At 42.7% G+C, this 20,320-nt stretch overlaps 1 protein-coding gene across 2 annotated transcripts in view; it reads right to left on the reverse strand.

Moving 5' to 3' along the window:
• Positions 1 to 20,320, reverse strand: part of LOC147014725 (tyrosine-protein kinase receptor UFO-like) — a 72,637-nt gene that overhangs the window by 23,199 nt on the left and 29,118 nt on the right. For both annotated transcript variants that reach the window (XM_085852898.1, XM_085852897.1), the window contains 10 exons: positions 19,740 to 19,826; positions 19,258 to 19,373; positions 15,365 to 15,725; positions 15,135 to 15,277; positions 6,824 to 6,971; positions 5,084 to 5,216; positions 4,235 to 4,326; positions 2,862 to 2,957; positions 1,001 to 1,084; positions 570 to 662 (listed from right to left, as the gene is read on the reverse strand). In XM_085852898.1, coding sequence (XP_085709024.1) covers positions 570 to 662; positions 1,001 to 1,084; positions 2,862 to 2,957; positions 4,235 to 4,326; positions 5,084 to 5,216; positions 6,824 to 6,971; positions 15,135 to 15,277; positions 15,365 to 15,725; positions 19,258 to 19,373; positions 19,740 to 19,826 — 1,353 coding nt within the window. The remainder of the gene's footprint in view (positions 1 to 569; positions 663 to 1,000; positions 1,085 to 2,861; positions 2,958 to 4,234; positions 4,327 to 5,083; positions 5,217 to 6,823; positions 6,972 to 15,134; positions 15,278 to 15,364; positions 15,726 to 19,257; positions 19,374 to 19,739; positions 19,827 to 20,320) is intronic.

A 20,320-nucleotide genomic window follows, 5' to 3' on the forward strand; every position in this document is an offset into this window, starting at 1 on the left:
AATCTGCTGATCTGTTAATGCGAGAACATCTCAATCTCTGAACACAAAATACTTCCCATGTGCATTGAAATTAGCAAAAAAGTCTGGACCAATGAGGTCCTGCCTGACGTGCGTGCTAAATGATGATCATAAACACAGGGACTGGGGTTTTAATTCCGAGACTGTCTGTATCCAGCTGCGAGATCCAAAATCTTAGCTCACACAATCCCTGGCAAACCCACTGGGGTGTGCCTTTAGGGCAGCTCGTCTTGCCCTTCCAAACAGAGAAGGAGGGGGAGGGGGAGGGAGAGGCTAAACAGGGGAGTAGGTGGATCTTTCATTGCACTCCTTGGCAACACAGCTGGAAGGATGGGAGGAATTGAGCTCAAAAGGAGCTCAAACTCCGACCCGTCCAACCAGCTTCCATTCACTTCATCCTGATCCAGGCCGATCGAAGCGATAGCACGTGACGCACAAAGCTCCATGAATATGCATTATTACTTGAACCTGGAGACAAGTTATGAATCTGCAATCACAGGTACTCTAGTGTTCATGGCATTGTTCAAAGGGACGAGGAAGTTTGAGCTCACCAATTAGGCAAATGACGTTGGGATGATCAAAGTCTTTCATGCAAACCGCTTCGCTCAAAAACTCATCCATCTCGGATCTTGAACAGATGTCCACTGTGGGAAATGAGACGATGAGATAATGTTTCATCATTTCAGGAAATCGAGGGGCATAAAAGAGCTGAAAGTGGTATGAGGAAACATTTGAACATGAAGGTTCTTGAAATTAGTGACTCTATCTCAAAGAAAACTTGACAACCCGATATCTGTATCGTAAACCAATAGAGTATGGAAATACTTATAAACACCTTTAACGATTGACAAAGTGGCCAAAGGCCACAATTACAACAAAAGGATCAATGGACCCATACAAAATGATGAATCGAGAAGAAGAGTCCTAGTGGAAATTATTAATTAATAAGAGCTAAGCAGCTTTAGAAAGAGCAAGATCCTACTTTTCATGGTTTTCACAGCAACCTTGATGTCATCTGCAGATCCCTCCGGGCAGAGGCTCCCCTCAATGACCGATCCAAACTCTCCTGCATGTTGAAGGGTTCGAGGTTTATTCCGAGTCAATCTTGACTATAACAACAAATAATTCTGAGACTCGAACAACCAAACACTGTTGGTCGAGTCAGAAAACAATGTTGGCAAGACACGAGATCCGAGTTAGTTTCCTCACTTGTCATGACACATTGAAACTTTGGGCATTTTAAAAGAAAAACTCATTGTAAACATTCCTTTTTAATCAACTTTCACGCAAAAGTAAACAGAGGAACTTACACATTGGGAAAAGGCTGTTTGGCCCATCAAGCCTGCGTTGCATCTCCTATGAACCAAATAGATCGAAAACATAATCACCATCTTTGTTTCAGTGAACCTTTTAGTTTCTATTCAAATTGGAGGTTTGTGGGCAACGATGCCTTTTGATAGGTAATGTTGTAGACCAGCTCCCTCTGTTGCTCCGACGAAGGGTCAACGCCCGAAATGTCGGCTTCTCCTCGCTTCCCATGGAAATTAGAACACCTCGATCAACGTCCTGTTGATTTCATCAATTGTTCTAGCTGTCCGCCGATGCAGATCGACACTAGCCATCAACAGCAACACTCGTTCTTCATTCTAGAATCTTTATGGAAGGTCAGTTATGAGTTTGTCTGAAGTTCATCTTTAGACAGCAGGCTTAAGTGCTGACGGTTCTCGAGTGAGTTACTGACAGTTACTGATAAGGACCCACTCCCCTTGGAACCCTCCCTGAGAGCAATGTCGACATCTGGAGGCTTTGAATAAAAATCCTTAATTCCTTAACATTGCCATCTTCAGTTGGATTTGAACTCACAACCTCAGAGATTTAAGTCCAGCTTCCTCAACAAGAGACCATACACAATATTAAAAAAACACCATCAGGATGCACGAAGCGGAGTGCTCGCTAAACTGTAAAAAAACAAATATATATATATTAAACCAATTTGAGATTTTATCCTGAGAAAAAGGCCGAGTTTGGATAGTTCAACCAGCATGTGGTCCTCGTCGAGGACTGTCCAGACAGATCGAGAGTAAACACGTGGACAACTGAACAGCTCGGCAAATAAATCCTCAAAATATTTGTGGTCAAATACATGGAATGTTGTTTGAGCATGAATCAAAACGAGGGTGTTCAAGATCACGGGAAGTGACCAGAAGTTCAATTCATTCTATTTTGATAAGAGGGGTGAAACGATCGTTCATTCCATCAGACCCATGTGACATCATCATCCTGACATCAATGCATCATGTCAATGGCACAAGAAGAAAGGAAAAAAAAAAGACCCTTACAAGAAAGCAAACATTGCTAACAGATAAAAACAGAGCTTTGTACTCAGAAAACTGGGACAATGACAAAGCAGACAAAAGGGAAAACAGGAAAAGTGTTTATACAAAAGAACAGCCAGAGAAAGCAGAAAAACCAACAGATTGATAGACACAGTTTCCAAAACACAAAGATTCCACGTCATTGGTTAACATTTAACTTGCGTCCAGTAAACCTCAAACAGATTTGAAAACTTTGGGCTGGACTGTTAGGCACTCCCTCCTGAGCACTGATCTCATATTACTGAGATTCCAGGTTTAAATCCCATAAGAGCTTGTTGATTTGCCTGTCATCTACTAGTGTCTGTGTAATTCATAGGAAAGTACACCGATGTGTCCTAAAGTCCTCGTCCTGCCTGTTCTTCTTCTCCTCCGACTCTCAAACACTTAAAAGAATATTTACAGCACCATCACAACATCGTGACATCGAGTTCCGGTGCTGGAGACAATGCGAGCTCGTGCTCATCCTACCTTCGCCCAGCACTTTTCCCAGGATGAGATGTCTTCGCTCCAACAACACGTCCTGCAGCTTGGACTTCACCTCCTCACTCACTCCCAGCCAAGCCACTGTCAAAACAAGGACGTGACAGATTGCATGTTGCAAGAAAGATTACAGCAGGTTGAGCAGATAGAGTATACTACAAATCAAAAACCAAGTGAACAAGTGATTATTTTTCATCTGGTACTTATCACCATCTTCCTCACCACACACTTCCTAAACAGCGAGACCATGACCATCAGCATCACCTTTCAAAACTCACTTTCATGTCGACCTTGAACAGCATGTACCGGAGAATGTCGACGACAACAAAAAGAGCTCTTTCATTCTCGTCACGGTTCGTCTTTGATCGTGAAACTTGACAATTCTTTCAATCAATTTAAAACTTAGCAATTAATAGACCAATGTTTGTAGGACAAAATTCCCCAATAAACACTCACTCAGGGACTGATGGTGCTGCTGGTAAAAACATTTGGTTCATTTTTTGCCGACGAGATCTCAAAACCCGAGATGATTTATCAAAAAGTTTCCTCCCCATGGTCTTTTAGAAATCTCAGCTTTCGATGGACAAACCGGATTCAGTTCTTTCCTCCCCTAACTCCGCAACAACAACAACCTTCGATAACTTTCACAATTTTGCCCAGCTGACTACAAACAGAAAAGAGAGCTCGTAGAAATGGCGTTTCCGGAACCCAGAGCGCTCCGGGAAGTTATGTCACTTCGACCAAGGTTGCATTTGTCTCTAGTCGAGTCTGGTGCTATCTCACGTCTGTGTACATGTGCTTCATGTTGCTCCTCCATTAACCTTCCCAGATAGTCACCGACGCCGAATCTGGCTAGACAACCTGCGAGTTTTACCGATAGTGAACCAGACGCAGTCCAGCATCGTTGACCACCAGCGTTAGACCATGTATAAGGTGATGTCAACTATTGTTGGATTTCAGATGAGGAAATTATTGAAGACAACCATTGTTTTAAAGCACTTTAAAATCTCGAATATACAAGTGAAAAAGCTACATTGTACTCCTTTTAGTGCACTTGTAATTTTGCTCCAACTTAGCAAATCATTCGGAAAAATATGACGAACTGAAGAAGCCCTTTTATCCGTTTTCATCTGCAGAAGGGAGGAACCTGAAAAAGTACAACAATACGCTCTTGTCGATTAACCAAACACACTTGTGGGAGCAGCGAGTCATTCCAAGTGAGAAGTAAGAAAGTGTCGTTTACAGTTTGTGAAACACACAAGAGGATACAATGGGGAAAATATTTAGACGAAAGGCTCTCAGACCTTGACATGCGAGCATCTTGCGCAATAATGGGACTCGTGGGGGCAATGGGTCCTTACATGCGACTTCCTCGTTGTGTCGAGAGAAGGACTGCTGCGCCCGATACGATACAACCGGTTCGTCGCTGATGGAAACGGCACAGAAATGGTGCCTGCGGTACCAGGACGGCAAAGGGAACACTTAACACCAAACACTCAAATGTACAAGGAAATTTGATTAAGAATGTCCAACAAAAAGAGAAGTTAAATGAAAGCAATAATCATCACAGAACCAAATAGGAAGTGGAAAAGAACTTCTGGAAAATACAAAACAAGAGGGCCAAGGAGAAATGCAAACTCGAAGCAACGAAACAAGAAACCATCTACATATTATGGATGCAAAAGGTCGGATGGAGGAAGAGTGGGGTGGATTGAGGCAACACGATGAGATAAGGAATTGCAAGAGTAAAATAAGGGAGAAAATTGAGAAACGAGATTGGATGTGAGAGGGAGACATGAAGGAAAGGACACAAGGAGAGTGTAAAGGTGAGGGGGGAGGGGTGATGGGGGGGCTTAGTGGAGGGGTGGGGGCTCAGTTTCCACCTTGCATCATTCAACAGAATTATAATGTATTATTAAATATGTTGTTGTCAGTTTGATCCCCAGAGCTGTCACTCTCGGAAATCAAGGTGAGAATGAACACCTCTCAGAATGGTGAGGATGCCGCAATCCTACAAGGGGCACTGAAATAGGCTATTTAATGGTTTTTTTTAATTATAATGAAGGAATTCCAGAAACATCAAAACATTCACCTCCTCCAACCTCCACCACCCCACCCCACATGGTATACCTGACTGTACTGTAATCAAATACAAGGTGCAACAAACAACAGGTGCATTCATTCATACATCCTCCCAATAAAGGACCCACCCAAAAGCAGTCTCTTTCCTCCTCTTCAGGCCTGCAACTATCAATCCAATGAGGGCGACGATGAGGACGACAAAGAGAATGCCCACAAGGACTGGAGTCCAGGTCTTATCAGGAAAGCTCATCACCGGCTCACCTGCACAATCAGAATGCTTGTTGAAAGTTATTTAAAGTTATACTTTTGGTTTTTAATCAATCAAACATAATGTATTAAAAATACGCACAAAAGAAAATTAAATAAACAGCAGAGGTGAGTAACATTACACATTTCAGGGAATTATGATACCAATGGTAGGGGGTGGTAGTGTGAGAATGCCACCATACAGTGTGTGGCAACATTGGAGGTGCCGAAGCAGTTCCTGGGTAAGTGTTTATGCTCAGTGGTTTGGTTGTGCCAGGTAGTTTGCCTTCAGCTTCCCACAGGTAGTCAGGGGAGGTATTTATAATTTGTTCAGGGTGCCGGATATAACCTTGCCTACTCCTCACGAAGGACGCCGTGGGATTTTTTTTAAAACAAACCTAACGACATGCCGGCAGATGGGATACTCTGCTCAACATCCGTCTGATGGATGGCACACACTTTGGCGAGTCGTCCTGCATGTGGAAACACCAGGATGGCGGTTTACAGCTGCGATTCAAACCCAGGCTAGATTGCTCGCTCTTCCCTGAGCTTACCTCTAATAATCTCGGGTATCCTGCAAGGCCAAGAAAACAAAACAGCATTTAAAACTCTTAAATATCACTCATTAACAAAAGCTAGTCTCCATCAGGATAGTGTTTTATAAATAAGGAATGAAAAACAAATTTGATGCTCTTGGACATGAGGACTTCAGAGAGTCATTACTTAATATTTTAGGAAAAAAACAAACCACAGGTTGTTACACTTTCTGGGGAAGTTTGATTTTTCACTTCACATCAGCTGTGGTGAAGTTAAACATCAGTTAAACAGAAGAAAAACAAATGTGGCAAAAAAAAAAAAGTTTCAAGGAAGGTACAGCTCAGTTTGGTTTTGTGAACTCTCGAGGGCTTTCGGACTCCAAACGTAGTTTGACTCAAAAGGGTTCTCAAAGTGATGCAACAAAGAAGTTTTGCGTCATTTAACAAGCTTCACATTCAAGACACTTCCTCGTGTCGGTGGACACACACAAAGTCAAAAGGTCATCATCCATCGGAGGGAACTCGAAGCTCTGTGGGCTGTCCGAAATGGAATGGATCCAAAATATCCTGTGGGATCTTGTGCAAAAGCAAGCTTTTAGATTGGTGCCATGTTCGCAAAAAATCCTGCCAATAAATGATGTGGGATATTCATGATAAGTATTATGGAAAACGGACGTGACAGGCAAATGGCCCTTTCCTTGTATCGAAGCTTCCTGGAATAAATACATCGTGTAATCCCTTGCCTGTTCTTGATGTGCAACTCCTCTCACATCGCACCTCCACCACTCCCCACCCCTTCACCACACCGATTCACTCAAGCTCGAGGAATCAAATAATAAAACAAGTCCCACCTTTGAACTCCGACAGGCAATCCATTTGTGGACGCAATTATCGGATGTCACATATTTTACCATATTACACGGGCACAACCCATGTACATATCTTGATAACGATGATCCATGTGTGCTGAACTTCATCACATTACAGATAAAATACATTCATTCTACATCCTGTATGGAACATAATGAGGTATACGAGCATCATGTCAGTACCATGATAACAAGATGACGAGAAGGAATTGCTCACCAGGTGGATGTGTAGACACAGTGATCGACTCACTCGGAGGCCCATCACCAGCATCGGTGTAGGCCAAAACCTGCATGGTGAGGTTCCCAACGGTTGCAAGGGAGATGTTGAACAGGGCATACTGCTGAAGGCCGACATCCAGAACCTCCTGTGGATAGAGAAAGATGCCCTTTGTAACCGAACACTCGAAGCAGCAGACAAAGGTCAGATCCAATCAAATGGGATACGATCTCCTGTTGGAAACAATCCTTGAAGCCTCATGGGGCTGCAGAAGTGGTTGCAGATTAGGAGAAACTTTAATGATGAAAAGTGATCAAGCTCGAGGCCTCAGCGAATAAGAGAAATCTGGAATTCCCTCGAGATTATCTGCCTGGATTACAAGCTCTCGTCTTTTTGTTTTTCGCTTTTTTATTGTTTAATTTCCTCCGCCACCGAAAGTTGGCTGTGCGAAAAGGATGAATAGTTTCAATTTCGGTGAAGATCCGGATCCAGGAAGAGGTATTTTTAAAATTCTCAAAATGATTCTTCACCATTGATGGATGGGGCCAAAACGATGGATATATATATCATGTTATCTCAAAAAGTTGTGGATGAGTTATGACAAAACCTGGTGGACGAGTTGGTTAGGTGACAAGAACAAGCTGATGAGATTCAGATCTGGATCCAGAACCAGTCCATCAGTGGGATACAAAATGTGAACTGTTCAGCCTGGCGAAGGTATGCGCTCAAGTTTTCCATTTTGTTTTTTTTCTCAAGATTTGGTCTCAGAACAGTTGTGCAAGACTGGCTATTTAAATAAGCTTTTAACATCTCACATAATTATTTTCGATATCGAGGTCTACGATACCAGTTTTCAACAACATCGTCAGTGTGTATTTAAAAAATGAACTAGAGGGGGAGCACTCGGTAGAGTGCAAAACCTCCGCCGCCAATACTGCGAGGTCACTCAAGTGAACCTGATATCCTATTCATTCAATTTGACGTCAACAGTGCTCACAGAGTTATAGTTTGCAACTTTCCCTTTTACTTTTAACTTTTACATACTCAATTCATTCGTCATAACTAGATTCCTTGAGACAGAAATTGATTTTACATGGGTATATCCACCTGAAGTTCCAAAATCAGCCGCAATTATAATGTTGGCATGTTTTTTGTTGGAAATCACTTATAACATGTAGAAATGCACAACACAACTTTCCTGGGAAAGTCACATCTCCAACCTTGCCTCAAAAGCCAGTCGCCGACTGGGAATCCTCCGTCGTGCAAAGTCCTTCCTCGGCCCTCTTGAGCTCCTGACCACTTACAAAGCTTTTGTCCGTAGCCTGATGGAGTACTGCTCTCCCCTCTGGGCTGGTGCTCCTGCCTCCCACCTTTCTCGGCTTCACGCTGTGGAAACCAGGGCTTTTAAGATCATCGGCATCTCCCGCAATGAGGCTGCGTCTTTGGGCCTCTCACTCAATCACCGCAGGTTGGTCGGTGGTCTTTCTGTCTTCTACCGACTCCTCTCCAGCCTTGCCCCCCCTGCTCTCTCTGCGATTTGTCCCAACCACATTTCCACAGGGCGCTCAAGGTCCGCCAACAACCCCCTTCTGGTAAAACTACCAAAATCACGAATCACTGCTCATCTTCACTCTTTCATTCCTCTTTTTTCCCGCCTTTGGAATAAACTTCCTCACTCTATTCTTTCCCATTCTTCCCTCCAGGCTTTCAAAACAGCTGTTCACCACCACCTCTTATCTTCCCCCATCCAAATCCTCGATCTTTTCTACCCCCGATAATCCACCCAAGCCCACTTCCTTCAATTCTCCTGCTTTCCTTCCTGAAAGTCCCTGTAATGTCCATCTTCTCCTCGCCATGTTCCCCGTCCCATCCCCATCCCTCTCCCTTCCACAGTTCACCTGTCTGTTCCCCAATGATTTGTCCCTTCCACTCCCGCCCCTCTTGTCTCATGCCTCCTTGCTGTGAGTTGTGTGTTAGCTCTCATACGAGCCTCGACCAAGGTATACAAAAAAAAAAAAAAAAAAAAAAAAAAAATCGAAATTTTGTTGAAAAAAATTGCAAATTTTTTTTTTCTCTAACAATTTTTTTGGGGGGCGGGGGGTGGGGAGGGTGGAAATCACTTAAAACATGTAGAAATGCAAAAAAAAAAAAATTCAAATATTTTTTCAAAATGGCCACCATAGCGGCCATATTGGACTTTGGACCAAGTCCAAAATCTGATGGCATGATCCTTGGACCATACCTAACCCCCCCCCACCAAGTTTCGTCGAAATCCGTTGAGGAGTTTTTCTGTAATACTGTTCACAAACAAACAAACAAACAGAAAGGGGTGAAAACAGTAACCTCTGATGTTCGATGGCGGAGGTTAATAAAAACCTCATAATAACAAAATTTAAAAAATAAAATAAAGATCTCGGCATCTGAAATTTGTTCATATTAACGAGTAAACGACGTAATAAGAATAATGAAAGACCGATGATCGTGTGCACTGCGAACGCCTCCAGGTTGGCGTGCCAGAAATATGGTGACAGCTCCAGAAGGAAACACTCAATGAAAAACACGTTTCGTCATGATGGATGCCAAATGGGAAAACAACACTGAAAATAAAATAAAATATTTTTTTTTAAAAGCCTGAACACATGGCCAAACAACGCGGCATTGTTGATTACAACCACACAACGAGTGAAGGGGAGCTCGGTGAATCAAGGGAATAGTCCTTTATCACCGTGGGTGAAGTGAACCTAAGGGTAAGCGGACTACTCCTGCCGAAGAAGAAAAAGAAGAACGCATTTTGAAGGATGTTTTGCAGTGAAATATCTTCGCTGTTCAGGCCGAGAGAGAGAGTAAAATAAACCCAGAAAACAACTGCGGCTTATCACGTTGGACATGACAAGATAAAACGAGCAAAAGGATTGGTACGTCACGGAAATTGGGAAACAAAAACAATGGTGATGACATAAACAACAACAGCAACAACAACAACAGAGTTGTTTGCAAAACTTCCTACCGCTGTAATGCTCACTTGATATAGATGTCAAGAGGTCAAGATAGAAGGGGAAAAGTTTAAACGTTTGGTCCTTCATCTCACACTGAAGGTGTGATGTAAGAGTTGGTGTAAATAGTTTAGATCATTTACACTTTACGAGCACCAACAAACATGAACTTCATTTCGGATGTCGCCGATATACAGTACATCATCTTATAGTTTGCAAACTTCACAAACCACTGAAATCTGACCCCTCGCAATGTCACTTATTTATATATTTACATAAAACAAACATCAAAATCAAAACTGAACAATAAACGAGCAAAACATTGAACAATCAAACAGCCATCCAGGCCCGGCCGGTTCAACCTACAGTCGAGCATTTATCGCTCTCCTCATCAAAGTGCTTACTGGTCTATAAACGTCCTTGGGGGGGGGGGGGCCCACGAGGTTTCACCAATAGATCTATCTCCTTTGAGATCCCAGCGTACGATACGATCCAGTCAAATAAATAATTAAATGATTAAAGGAATGAATCAATGTTATCTATCCGGCAGGACTATCAATTTGATGCTCTATCTTTGGGTCAGTTTAGAATCTTCAAGTCATGTGAACAGGCACGCAAATAGATAGTAACTCCAAGTTAACATTTCCAAATGGAATGTTCGTTTGAGAAGGAAAAGGCCCAGATGGGATGGCAAGATCCAATAACAGATGGTACAATAAGCTCACGACGACAGGGAAACTGCACGGACTAAAGTTGAAAGAGAATATCGTGAATACAGAGAGGGAAAGAGAGGGAAAGAGAGGGAAAGAGAGGGAAAGAGAGGGAAAGAGAGGGAAAGAGAGGGAAAGAGAGGGAAAGAGAGGGAAAGAGAGGGAAAGAGAGGGAAAGAGAGGGAAAGAGAGGGAAAGAGAGGGAAAGAGAGGGAAAGAGAGGGAAAGAGAGGGAAAGAGAGGGAAAGAGAAAAAGAGAAAAAGAGAGACTGAGAGAGACTGAGAGAGACTGAGAGAGACTGAGAGAGACTGAGAGAGACTGAGAGAGACTGAGAGAGACTGAGAGAGACTGAGAGAGACTGAGAGAGACTGAGAGAGACTGAGAGAGACTGAGAGAGACTGAGAGAGACTGAGAGAGACTGAGAGAGACTGAGAGAGACTGAGAGAGACTGAGAGAGACTGAGAGAGACTGAGAGAGACTGAGAGAGACTGAGAGAGACTGAGAGAGACTGAGAGAGACTGAGAGAGACTGAGAGAGACTGAGAGAGACTGAGAGAGACTGAGAGAGACTGAGAGAGACTGAGAGAGACTGAGAGAGACTGAGAGAGACTGAGAGACAGACAGACAGACAGACAGACAGACAGACAGACAGACAGACAGACAGACAGACAGACAGACAGACAGACAGACAGACACAGAGACAGAGACAGAGACAGAGACAGAGAGAGAGAGAGAGAGAGAGAGAGAGAGAGAGAGAGAGAGAGAGAGAGAGAGAGAGAGAGAGAGAGAGAGAGAGAGAATTTCCTGACCATTACAACCGAGGCAAACTACTCACAAAAAACTGGCATACTCTACTCGACAGTAGTGGATTACGAGGTGCCAAAACAAAGGTAACCTTCATGGAATCTTGGATGAAATGAGCGGGACGTTGATTGAGGTACGCTAACTGCCATGGGGAAGCAAGCAGAAGCTGACCTTTCAGGCGTTCATGGTTCATCGGGGTGAAAGAGAGAACGGACAAACCCTTTTGCTCTGATGAAAGGTTCATGCTCGAAACGTCAGCTTCTACTTGCTTCCCAAAGATCTTGGCATACCTTGATCAACGGCTTATTCATGCCGATGCAGATCGACACGAGACCTTAACCAGAAAGACCAGTTCTTCATTCTCATTGGCATCTTGACTTGCTCAGTACGATATGCAATTGTTGTTGGAGGATATCTCCCCAATCAACATGTTATCTGCACCAACATATCTAACTATTATCTTCACAATCAAAATAAATAAATAAATAAATAAAATTAACCATACAATTCATTTTCGACCCCCCCAAGCTGGACCCTCTCAAACACATTTTCTTAATCTTCACCCTCTCCGGTTCTTTATACCTTCCCTCCTTCCCTCTCAATTTGCCACCCTACTCCCTTTCCATACATACAATGTATACGGCAAATGACAAACAGCCCTTTGTACAGTGTAAACAGACAGAGCTGTTAAATGTCTCAAGAATAATTAAAAGAAAGAATCAATGTGTACTTCTTACGAACACCTTGAGAATCATCACTGATCATGTTTGATAAAAAGGGGACACCATATAAATCTTTAAAACAATGGCAGAAGTGTTCACACCCATCCCCTTTCTTTGTTCTTTCCATTCTATTTGCATAGATAGTTTATAGATTCTGTACACAACCAAAGACAAACAGTCAAAAACAATAATTGTGGAACACAAAAAGGAATCAAACAAACATCAGTTGTGATGCAAACACATCTTGTTCTGATTAATAAAGAAAGTTTTATAAACCCCGTAGGTCGTCATAATTCCTTACAGCTGGAAAACCGTTTCACACCTTTGCCTTGATTTCTTAACCTGATTATTCTGCTCAGTCTGGTATCCATTTGCACTTCATTTACGTCTCCTACTCTTCAGACTTCTTCATGATGTCCAAGGCAATGGAGTTGTAATGGTAACCAGCAGGAAGTGCAAGACCTTTGAGTACAAGGTTGGATTCTCACACTTGTAACATTGAATGAAACACTTGTTAATAAGTGGTGAGTGAAAAAGAAGAAGAAGAAAAATTTCAGAAATGGTATTATGATCCCCGCTCGACGAGACTCGTCTTGGAGCAAACCTCAGGCAGACAAGCTGGTGAAGATTGGGGATTTCTTTGTTTTCCCAAAGGTAAAACATGATCATCCAACCCGTGCACCCACAAACGACAGCAATTCTTTACGACAAACTTTGGGCCAGACAGATGCATTGGTTTAATGATTCAAACAAAAAAAATAAAATAAAATAAAATAAAAAAAAACTTTCTTCCGTACAAGGTTTCAAAGCGAGATGCCACATGACCATCTCATGTCCCCAATATCTTTTCTACCCACATCAACCATACATATCCAATTTGAAAGTAATTGCTCGCTTCCTTAGTCTTCATTATTTATTTTTTCATTGTTGTGTGCAATTTTTGACCCCCCCCCTCCCCTCCCCCCAGGTCATCAGTTCACAACCATTTTACCCTCCGTGACCTCGCTCTTCCATGATCCTAAATCTTGTTCAAAATTTTAAAATAAATTACTGACCAAGAAATCCCAATTCCTATTATTATTATTATATTGTTGTAGATTTCCACCCGCCGGCGTGCGAACAACCGCGTCTAACCAATAGCGATCGCTTCACCCACCGAACGGACAATCCAGTCGCGGCTTTCCGGGTCAACGGGGTTCTTCTTCGTCTTCGCAGAAGAGGGGGAGGGACGTCTCCATTGTTCGCTCCCTAACTAGTAAATCGATCCCCAGCGCATCTAATCGATTTCTGACCATTTAAATAATGGAAGGTGAGCTATCTTGGGAACAAGCACTTATCGACATAGCTGATTAAAGGAACCTGAATGTTCTGTGCAATCGAATTCCCAAATTCGTGACAATATACTAGCGGATATACTTGGCAAGCATGGGTCATTGCACGGACATGGCATTTTATAGGAACGAAGTGCCATAATTAATGGAGATAACAGCAATAACTAGAACGGCACTCGGTAGAGCACATACCTCTCTCTGCCAGGATGGAAGTTTACTTTGTGACCAAAACATTAGTGGTGGAAACGAATTCACTCATAAAAAAAAAAATCAGCTAACTGGTCGAGGTTTGGCAATCCGTTTGCGTTTGGATAAAACCAGTCTTCCTATCACACTTGTGGTCATATTACTGAGCTCTAAATTTGAAATGGGAACACACAGAAGCAATCTTCCTCAATCATAAAACAAATAATTACCAACAATTATATGATTATTATTATTATAATATTAAGTTTACATTCACACCTCTGCGAGCTTGTACCTGTTGCTGCGTTTGAGCCTGTGGAGTAACTGCTGAAATCTACCTGTCCGGCTTCTTCCCGACATGTTTGTTCCTTTCACATTTCTCTTTTACTCCTTATTTCTCTCTTTCATTACCTATCTCTCCAAGGAGAAGTGAATTATTGTAGAAATTTTCCTGGAAAGCCCACTTGGCTGCACCTGGATGGGTTTGAGGGTTGTGGAGTAGCCGCTGAAACCCGAATCCTATCCAAGTTCCTCCTGATGACTCCATCTTTGCTCTTTACCTCTTCAGGTTCCTTCTGATTCTGATGCGGTATTTGATCTTTCATTTGATTTACATTATACGTGAAGATTCAAGTAATCGAAGGAATAAGAAAATTAAATGGAAATGTGTGCAGGAGATAACAAAATAACATTGAAAGCAAATGCCCCCCACACACCCACCCACCCCCCCCCCAACTGACATGACGCATCACTTGTAACAAGCCTGAATGATTAGATTATTATCCAACAACTAATTAGTGCTCGTGCACCATATTCTACACAAAGGGGATTCTACCAAAGCAGTTTCTTGGCTCGTGTTACATCTATGGATAGGTCGACACTCCAACACAGGATCCTTGACCGTGTGCAAGAATTTGTAATTTGTTCAGAGTGCCGGCGATAGCTCACCTGCTCTTCACGAAAGAGACCGTGGTGTCTTTAATAACCACCGAGCAAGTCTGGCAGACGGGACCCCCAGTTTAACGCCCATCCGAGGGACGGGACGGCACACACATTGATGAATCACCGGGATGATCAGTTTATAGCTGGGTCAAACGCAGGTTAGACAGGTCACAGACGAGTGTCTCAGTCGTGGGTCTCGTAGTTTGTTGTTGTTGTTGTTCGTCTTTCGGCTGCTCCCGTTAGGGGTCGCCACAGCTGATCATCCATTATGATCCGCATACTGATTTGGCACAGGTTTTACGCCGGATGCCCTTCCTGATGCAACCCTGGTTGCCTCTTACGACACAGGGATAAGGATTGGGTTTCGCCATGATTCCGGGCTGCCCTACACTCTCTCATAGCGGGGCCCAGCGCAGAGCCCCCGTCCTCAAGCGATCCTCCAACCCAAGCCTCCGAGTAGCTGGATTACAGGCGCTCGCCACTACGCCTGGTTGTAGGTCTCCTATTTTGTACCTTTTTAAATTACAAATCAAAGTTGGAATCTATTTGAAGCTTCATTTGGTGTAAGTATAAAGACAATTGACATTGGTTTGAAAGATCTTTAAAAAACAACAACATCCTACCTGTTGAGAATCCAGAACACGATACAAGACTTTGTAACCCAATAGGATGCCATTAACTTGTCTCTGAGGTACAGGTGCCCAAGAAAGGTTCATGCCTTCTGCCAAAGGGAGTAGATGGAGGTCACTGGGACTTGTGGATGGCACTGCAAGTGGGAGCAAAACCTACAGTCATCACAATCCATTTTTGAGGCACAGCATATACTGAGGATTCTGAATTACAATATAAATACCTCCTTCGGCGGTAGAAACGTTGAGCCATGCTGACCAGTTTGAAAATCCAACGTCGTTCCCACAGGAGACACGAGTATGGTAGAAGGTGGCAGGAGAGAGGCATGTGACAGTATGATTGTTCAGAGGACCTTTTACAAGCTCAGTTACCGAAGACGTATTCTGAACATTGGAAGGAAAACCATCCCCCACGTCCTCAAGATCTTCATCCTCCCTGTACAAGCTCATGTTGCTGTGATCCCCCACGAGAGGAGCCTCAAAATATTCATCCTTCCTTTGCAAGCTCAGGTTGCTGCGATGTCCCACAAGAGGGGCCGTTGTGGTGCTTCCAAGTTCCAAAACTTTATCTTCCCAGGTCTCAGTCTGTGGTTGGTGCACAGATGCAAACATTTCATGTTTTTCCATCTCATGCAAAAATTGAAATTTTGTTGTATATTTTGTCCCCTTCATTATATACTTGCAGATATACATGGCAAGCATGGATAGATATGGCATTTTATAGGACTGGAGTGCCATAGAACAGCAGTAGAAATCTTGTGACGAACGGAATTAATGGATATAACAGAAATAACGACAACAGCACTTGATTGAGCACAAAACTCCACCAGGCTCAAAAGTTTACGTTTTGTAGCTCAGCAACAGGTCAGATCCGGATCCGGACCCAAACCAAAATGTAATTGGCTTGTTCTTTTCACCTAAACACCTCATCCACGGAGTTTTGCAATAACTCATCCACAACTTGTTGAAATATCATGCGACATATCGTTTTTGGCCCCAGCTCGCTCCCAATGGTGAAGAATCACTGAAATGCTTTTATCCAGATCTTCACCAAAATCTTAACAATTTGTCCTCGTCACAAATCCAACCTGTCCACAAAGTTTAGTCTGAATCCATCCGTAATGTAAGATATCCGACTCACAGAAAGACAGACAAACAAACAAGAATGATATTGTGTATAACACGATACCTGTGAAATCCATAAAACAAATTTGACTATAAAACGAATTGGTGGTTGAATGCAATGACCAAATATGCAAATTCTTTTCAAATTTCAAGTCAATCAGATGAAAATTGACAACTCCAGAAATTTGGCAAAGCTGTTGACCTTTGACCTATGTTGACCTTTTGATCTCAAAAAACAATTGTCTTCTTTCTTATGAAAAACTCTACCATGTGGTGAAGTTTAATAAAGATCGGTTTGAAATTGTGACCTATGGGCAATTGACAAACAAACAAGACGGACAAGAGAGACAAGCCGGTAGGCGACATGCGTGGTCGCTACATAATTGCATTCCAGTCATACAGTTTTTGACGGATCGGGCTGAAAATTTTTGACAAAGTTTGATTATAGTGTTATTAATACACTATTAATAACACTATAATAAGTGATTATAGTGTCGCATAAAAGCACGGAGAACAATTTTTGATTTTCGAAAAAAATTGTTTTTTTCGGATTTTTCAAAAATTTCAAAGTGCCGTTGCTCGGCAACGGTGGTGTCCATAGCAACGGTGCTCAAAAGCATACAACTAGATCCTGGTATGAACCTACCTGTCAAGTTTCATCAAAATCGGTCGACTCCTCTGGCCTCCAGAGCTGTCCATTACATACAGACAGACAGAAAAACTGAGAATAAGGGAAGTCTAGCGACCACCCAATAGACAGAGACAGAATAACGCACAAGACCAACGAATATATTTTTTAAATCTTCGACTTTCGCAAATAGCAAAGACAGACAGTGGTGAAAACATGACCTTCCTCCAACTTTCAGCGGCGAAGGTAACCAGAGAGTTCAAAGAACAGCTTAACCCATGCAGTTTTGAGAAAAAGGACATGGGAATGGTCTTTTCAACTCTCGCTTCTGCGTTTCCGAGCACGATCTATTTTTGTTTTATTCGTGAACTTTGAATAACAGGCGCGATGGCAACCACACCGAGGCGACAGGTCAAACGGAACCGGTCCAGAGCAGAACCTTCTGCCAAATCTGCCCTCAGAGCGCATGACAAATTTGATTGGTCAAAACGGTGTCAATTTTTGTCCAAGTACTGCTAAACTGAGGGTTTTTGGAAGTGCAAACAAGATGATTTGTGTTCTACAGTGTTCAAATATACAATTCAATTGAAATAAAATTAATGCTTTCAAGGCTGTAGAAAAATAATTAAAAAAAATAGACCATTGAATTTGAGGCTTACGACCATTGATACACAATCTCCAACAGCACCTTATTTGACACGTCACATTAGTTATTCGTGTCCTTTAGACGTCCATAAAACCAGTAAGTTTAGTGTTTGTACTGGTTTTAAACTTTGTTTGACCGTCAGACAGACAGAATAAAAACAATTACCTCAATCCTCTGTGGGCATGCGGGATCAGGACGAGATTCAGTTCAATTTGGACAATTCAGAGCCAGGGTGCTGCTAAACTGCAGGTTCGCACGCCGATTCATGTTCTCCAGTGTGCAACATACAAAATTAAATTGAAACCAAGTAGTTACTCGATGAGAGAACTGGACTGATAGACAGGTAGAGCGAACCAATTGCCTAACGGCGCTTTGTGCTACACGAGCGGGGAAACGATTCCTTTACGTTTGGACTTGAAGCGCTGCCCACTGGAATGCTGCGACGTAATGAGGTCTGGTGAAAACTTGGGCTCAACATAATCAAAGGATGAGTTGGAAGTAAATTTTGATACCAATTGCAGAATTGTTAGACAATGTTAAGTGATTGTGTATGAAGTGGTGAGAGGGGGCCTGTCGAGTCGTATTATTTCTATGGATTTAATGCGTCGTAACATAAACATGAAAAAGTGAACATGCGTGAAAAGATGATCTGTCCGAACTCTCAAATGACAGAAGTCGTATCAAGTCGTGGTGGCAGAGGATGATTTAAAAAATAAAAATAAAAACAGAAATAAATGGTTCTATAGATCAAAATAATGATACAAATCGAACATTCCAGTGAAACAGGGATGAGAGCCCAAATGTCCGTGCACATAACTTGTAGTGTCGAATAAATATATATATTTTTTTTTACATGAACCACAATGAAATGACCAATTTTGAGGCTGAAAAGCAGAAATCAGAAACCCAACCTTAGCCATTGTACAGGCCCCCTCCCGGCTTGGAAGCATCAGACTTCAATCTACGAGGTCGACCTCAATTCAAATGAAGATGCAATAATGTTGCCATTAAATTGGTACGTTTCGATGGTACCAATTCCACAATCACACAACACCCTCAAGTAATGGTGATCGGAGTGTACAAGGATGGTAAACAGGTGACCGGAATAGAAAAAACAATTAGAAGGCGTTTCTTTAGGGGCATCACACAACCTCGGTAATAGGGCAGGTACGACGGTCTCAAGGTATGTACTTGTACACTCGCCTCTCTGTCTTGCCTGTGTTTGAATCCTGAACCGGCTATAAACTGCTACGCTGGCGTTTCACGTGCAGGGTGATGCATCAACATCTGCCGAGAACGTCGAGGAGTACTCCGTGAGAAGATCGTTAAGCCGGAGGACTAGTCTGTCAGCATTGGGATGTTAATGACATTAAAGATCCTTTGGTGTCTGCAGCAAGAGTCGCTGTCTATAGGAACCCACAATAAATGAACAAAATAAAATGAACACTTTCAGTCGACGTGAAGCCTGGCCAGCCGGTTCATGAAAGACTTTGAACAACAACATTACCTGGCCGACCACACAAAGAAGTGGGAGTAATTGTGGCCGTCAAAAGGAAGTAGAGACTCATAACTTGATATTCAGGCAAATCATAATTTTTGTTCAATCCTCGGAAGAAAAAATAACGGTCAAACAAGAAGTGCGTTTCCAAGCAGTGTTACCATCTTTTGGGAAGTCCGCAACACGACACAATGACATATTGATGGAAGCTTGCGAGCACCTGCACTTTGCAGCTGGTTATGGGCGAATGGCCATCGAAAGGAACTTCCCAGGAAATGCTCACACTATGATTGGATCGCTGCACGAGTCTCAGAAGAGATGGCGCTTGAGGAGGCACTGAGGACACAAAAGACTATCAGTTACAACATGGAGTAAAACAACAGAGAAACCTTTGTACACGCTTATGGAGACATGTTTTGCTGGGATACCGGCCAAGAGCCAGTTCATTCTTTCCCAGGTAAAGTAACAGGAGTAACCAGTGAGGAGATTTGGAAGTTCGAGTTCATTCAGAGTCCAATATGAAATTGAGCATCGTGTGACAATGCAAAAAAGCAAAGAAATAAAACATTTCAAGGCACACCAAATGGAAAGTCAATTTCAGCAAAGAAAACAAATGGAGATCATCATCCTCTTCGTGATATTTTCCAGATCTCCATTTGGAGATGGACGAAGCCGACGGCGCCGACGACGACGATCGCTCACCTTTTACAACGATCTTGACAAATGGGGAGACCCTCACGCCTTTAGAGTTAGAAGCATGGCACGAGATTAAGCAAGACTCCCAGATGCCTGCACAGACAACACAATTATTCTTCACTTCGGCTCGAGCATCAACAAGTTAAATGTGCAACAATAGGTCCAAGTTAGATCCCAATTTAATAGGAAACCATCCAGACTGACTCACTTAAAACCAGGAAATGCCTTTGGCTGCCTCGATGGACAAATTTTTAAAGAAGTCCCAAAATCGTACAACATACATACATATATATATATATATATATATATATATATATATATATTGTTATGAATTCGCACCCGCCGGCGTGCGAACCACCGCTTTAGCCAATGGCGGCCGTCTCATCCACCGAACGGACAATTTAGTCGCGACTTTCCGGAACAACACCGAAAACCAGTCACAGGTGTGCTCCAAGTGCACACCACGGCCGAGTCAACACTCGACCCGTGCGCGACAGGATCAATCGCTGAATTATCGATATACCGAAGTATTCGCGCGGGCAGACTACCGAGAGACTGTACCTCAGCGAGGTCCGCTTGGACACGAA

The sequence above is a fragment of the Eptatretus burgeri genome, chromosome 13 (genome assembly GCF_056783735.1).
Source record: "Eptatretus burgeri isolate ZD-2024b chromosome 13, Ebu_testis_v1, whole genome shotgun sequence".
NCBI classification, from domain to species: Eukaryota; Metazoa; Chordata; class Myxini; order Myxiniformes; family Myxinidae; genus Eptatretus; species Eptatretus burgeri.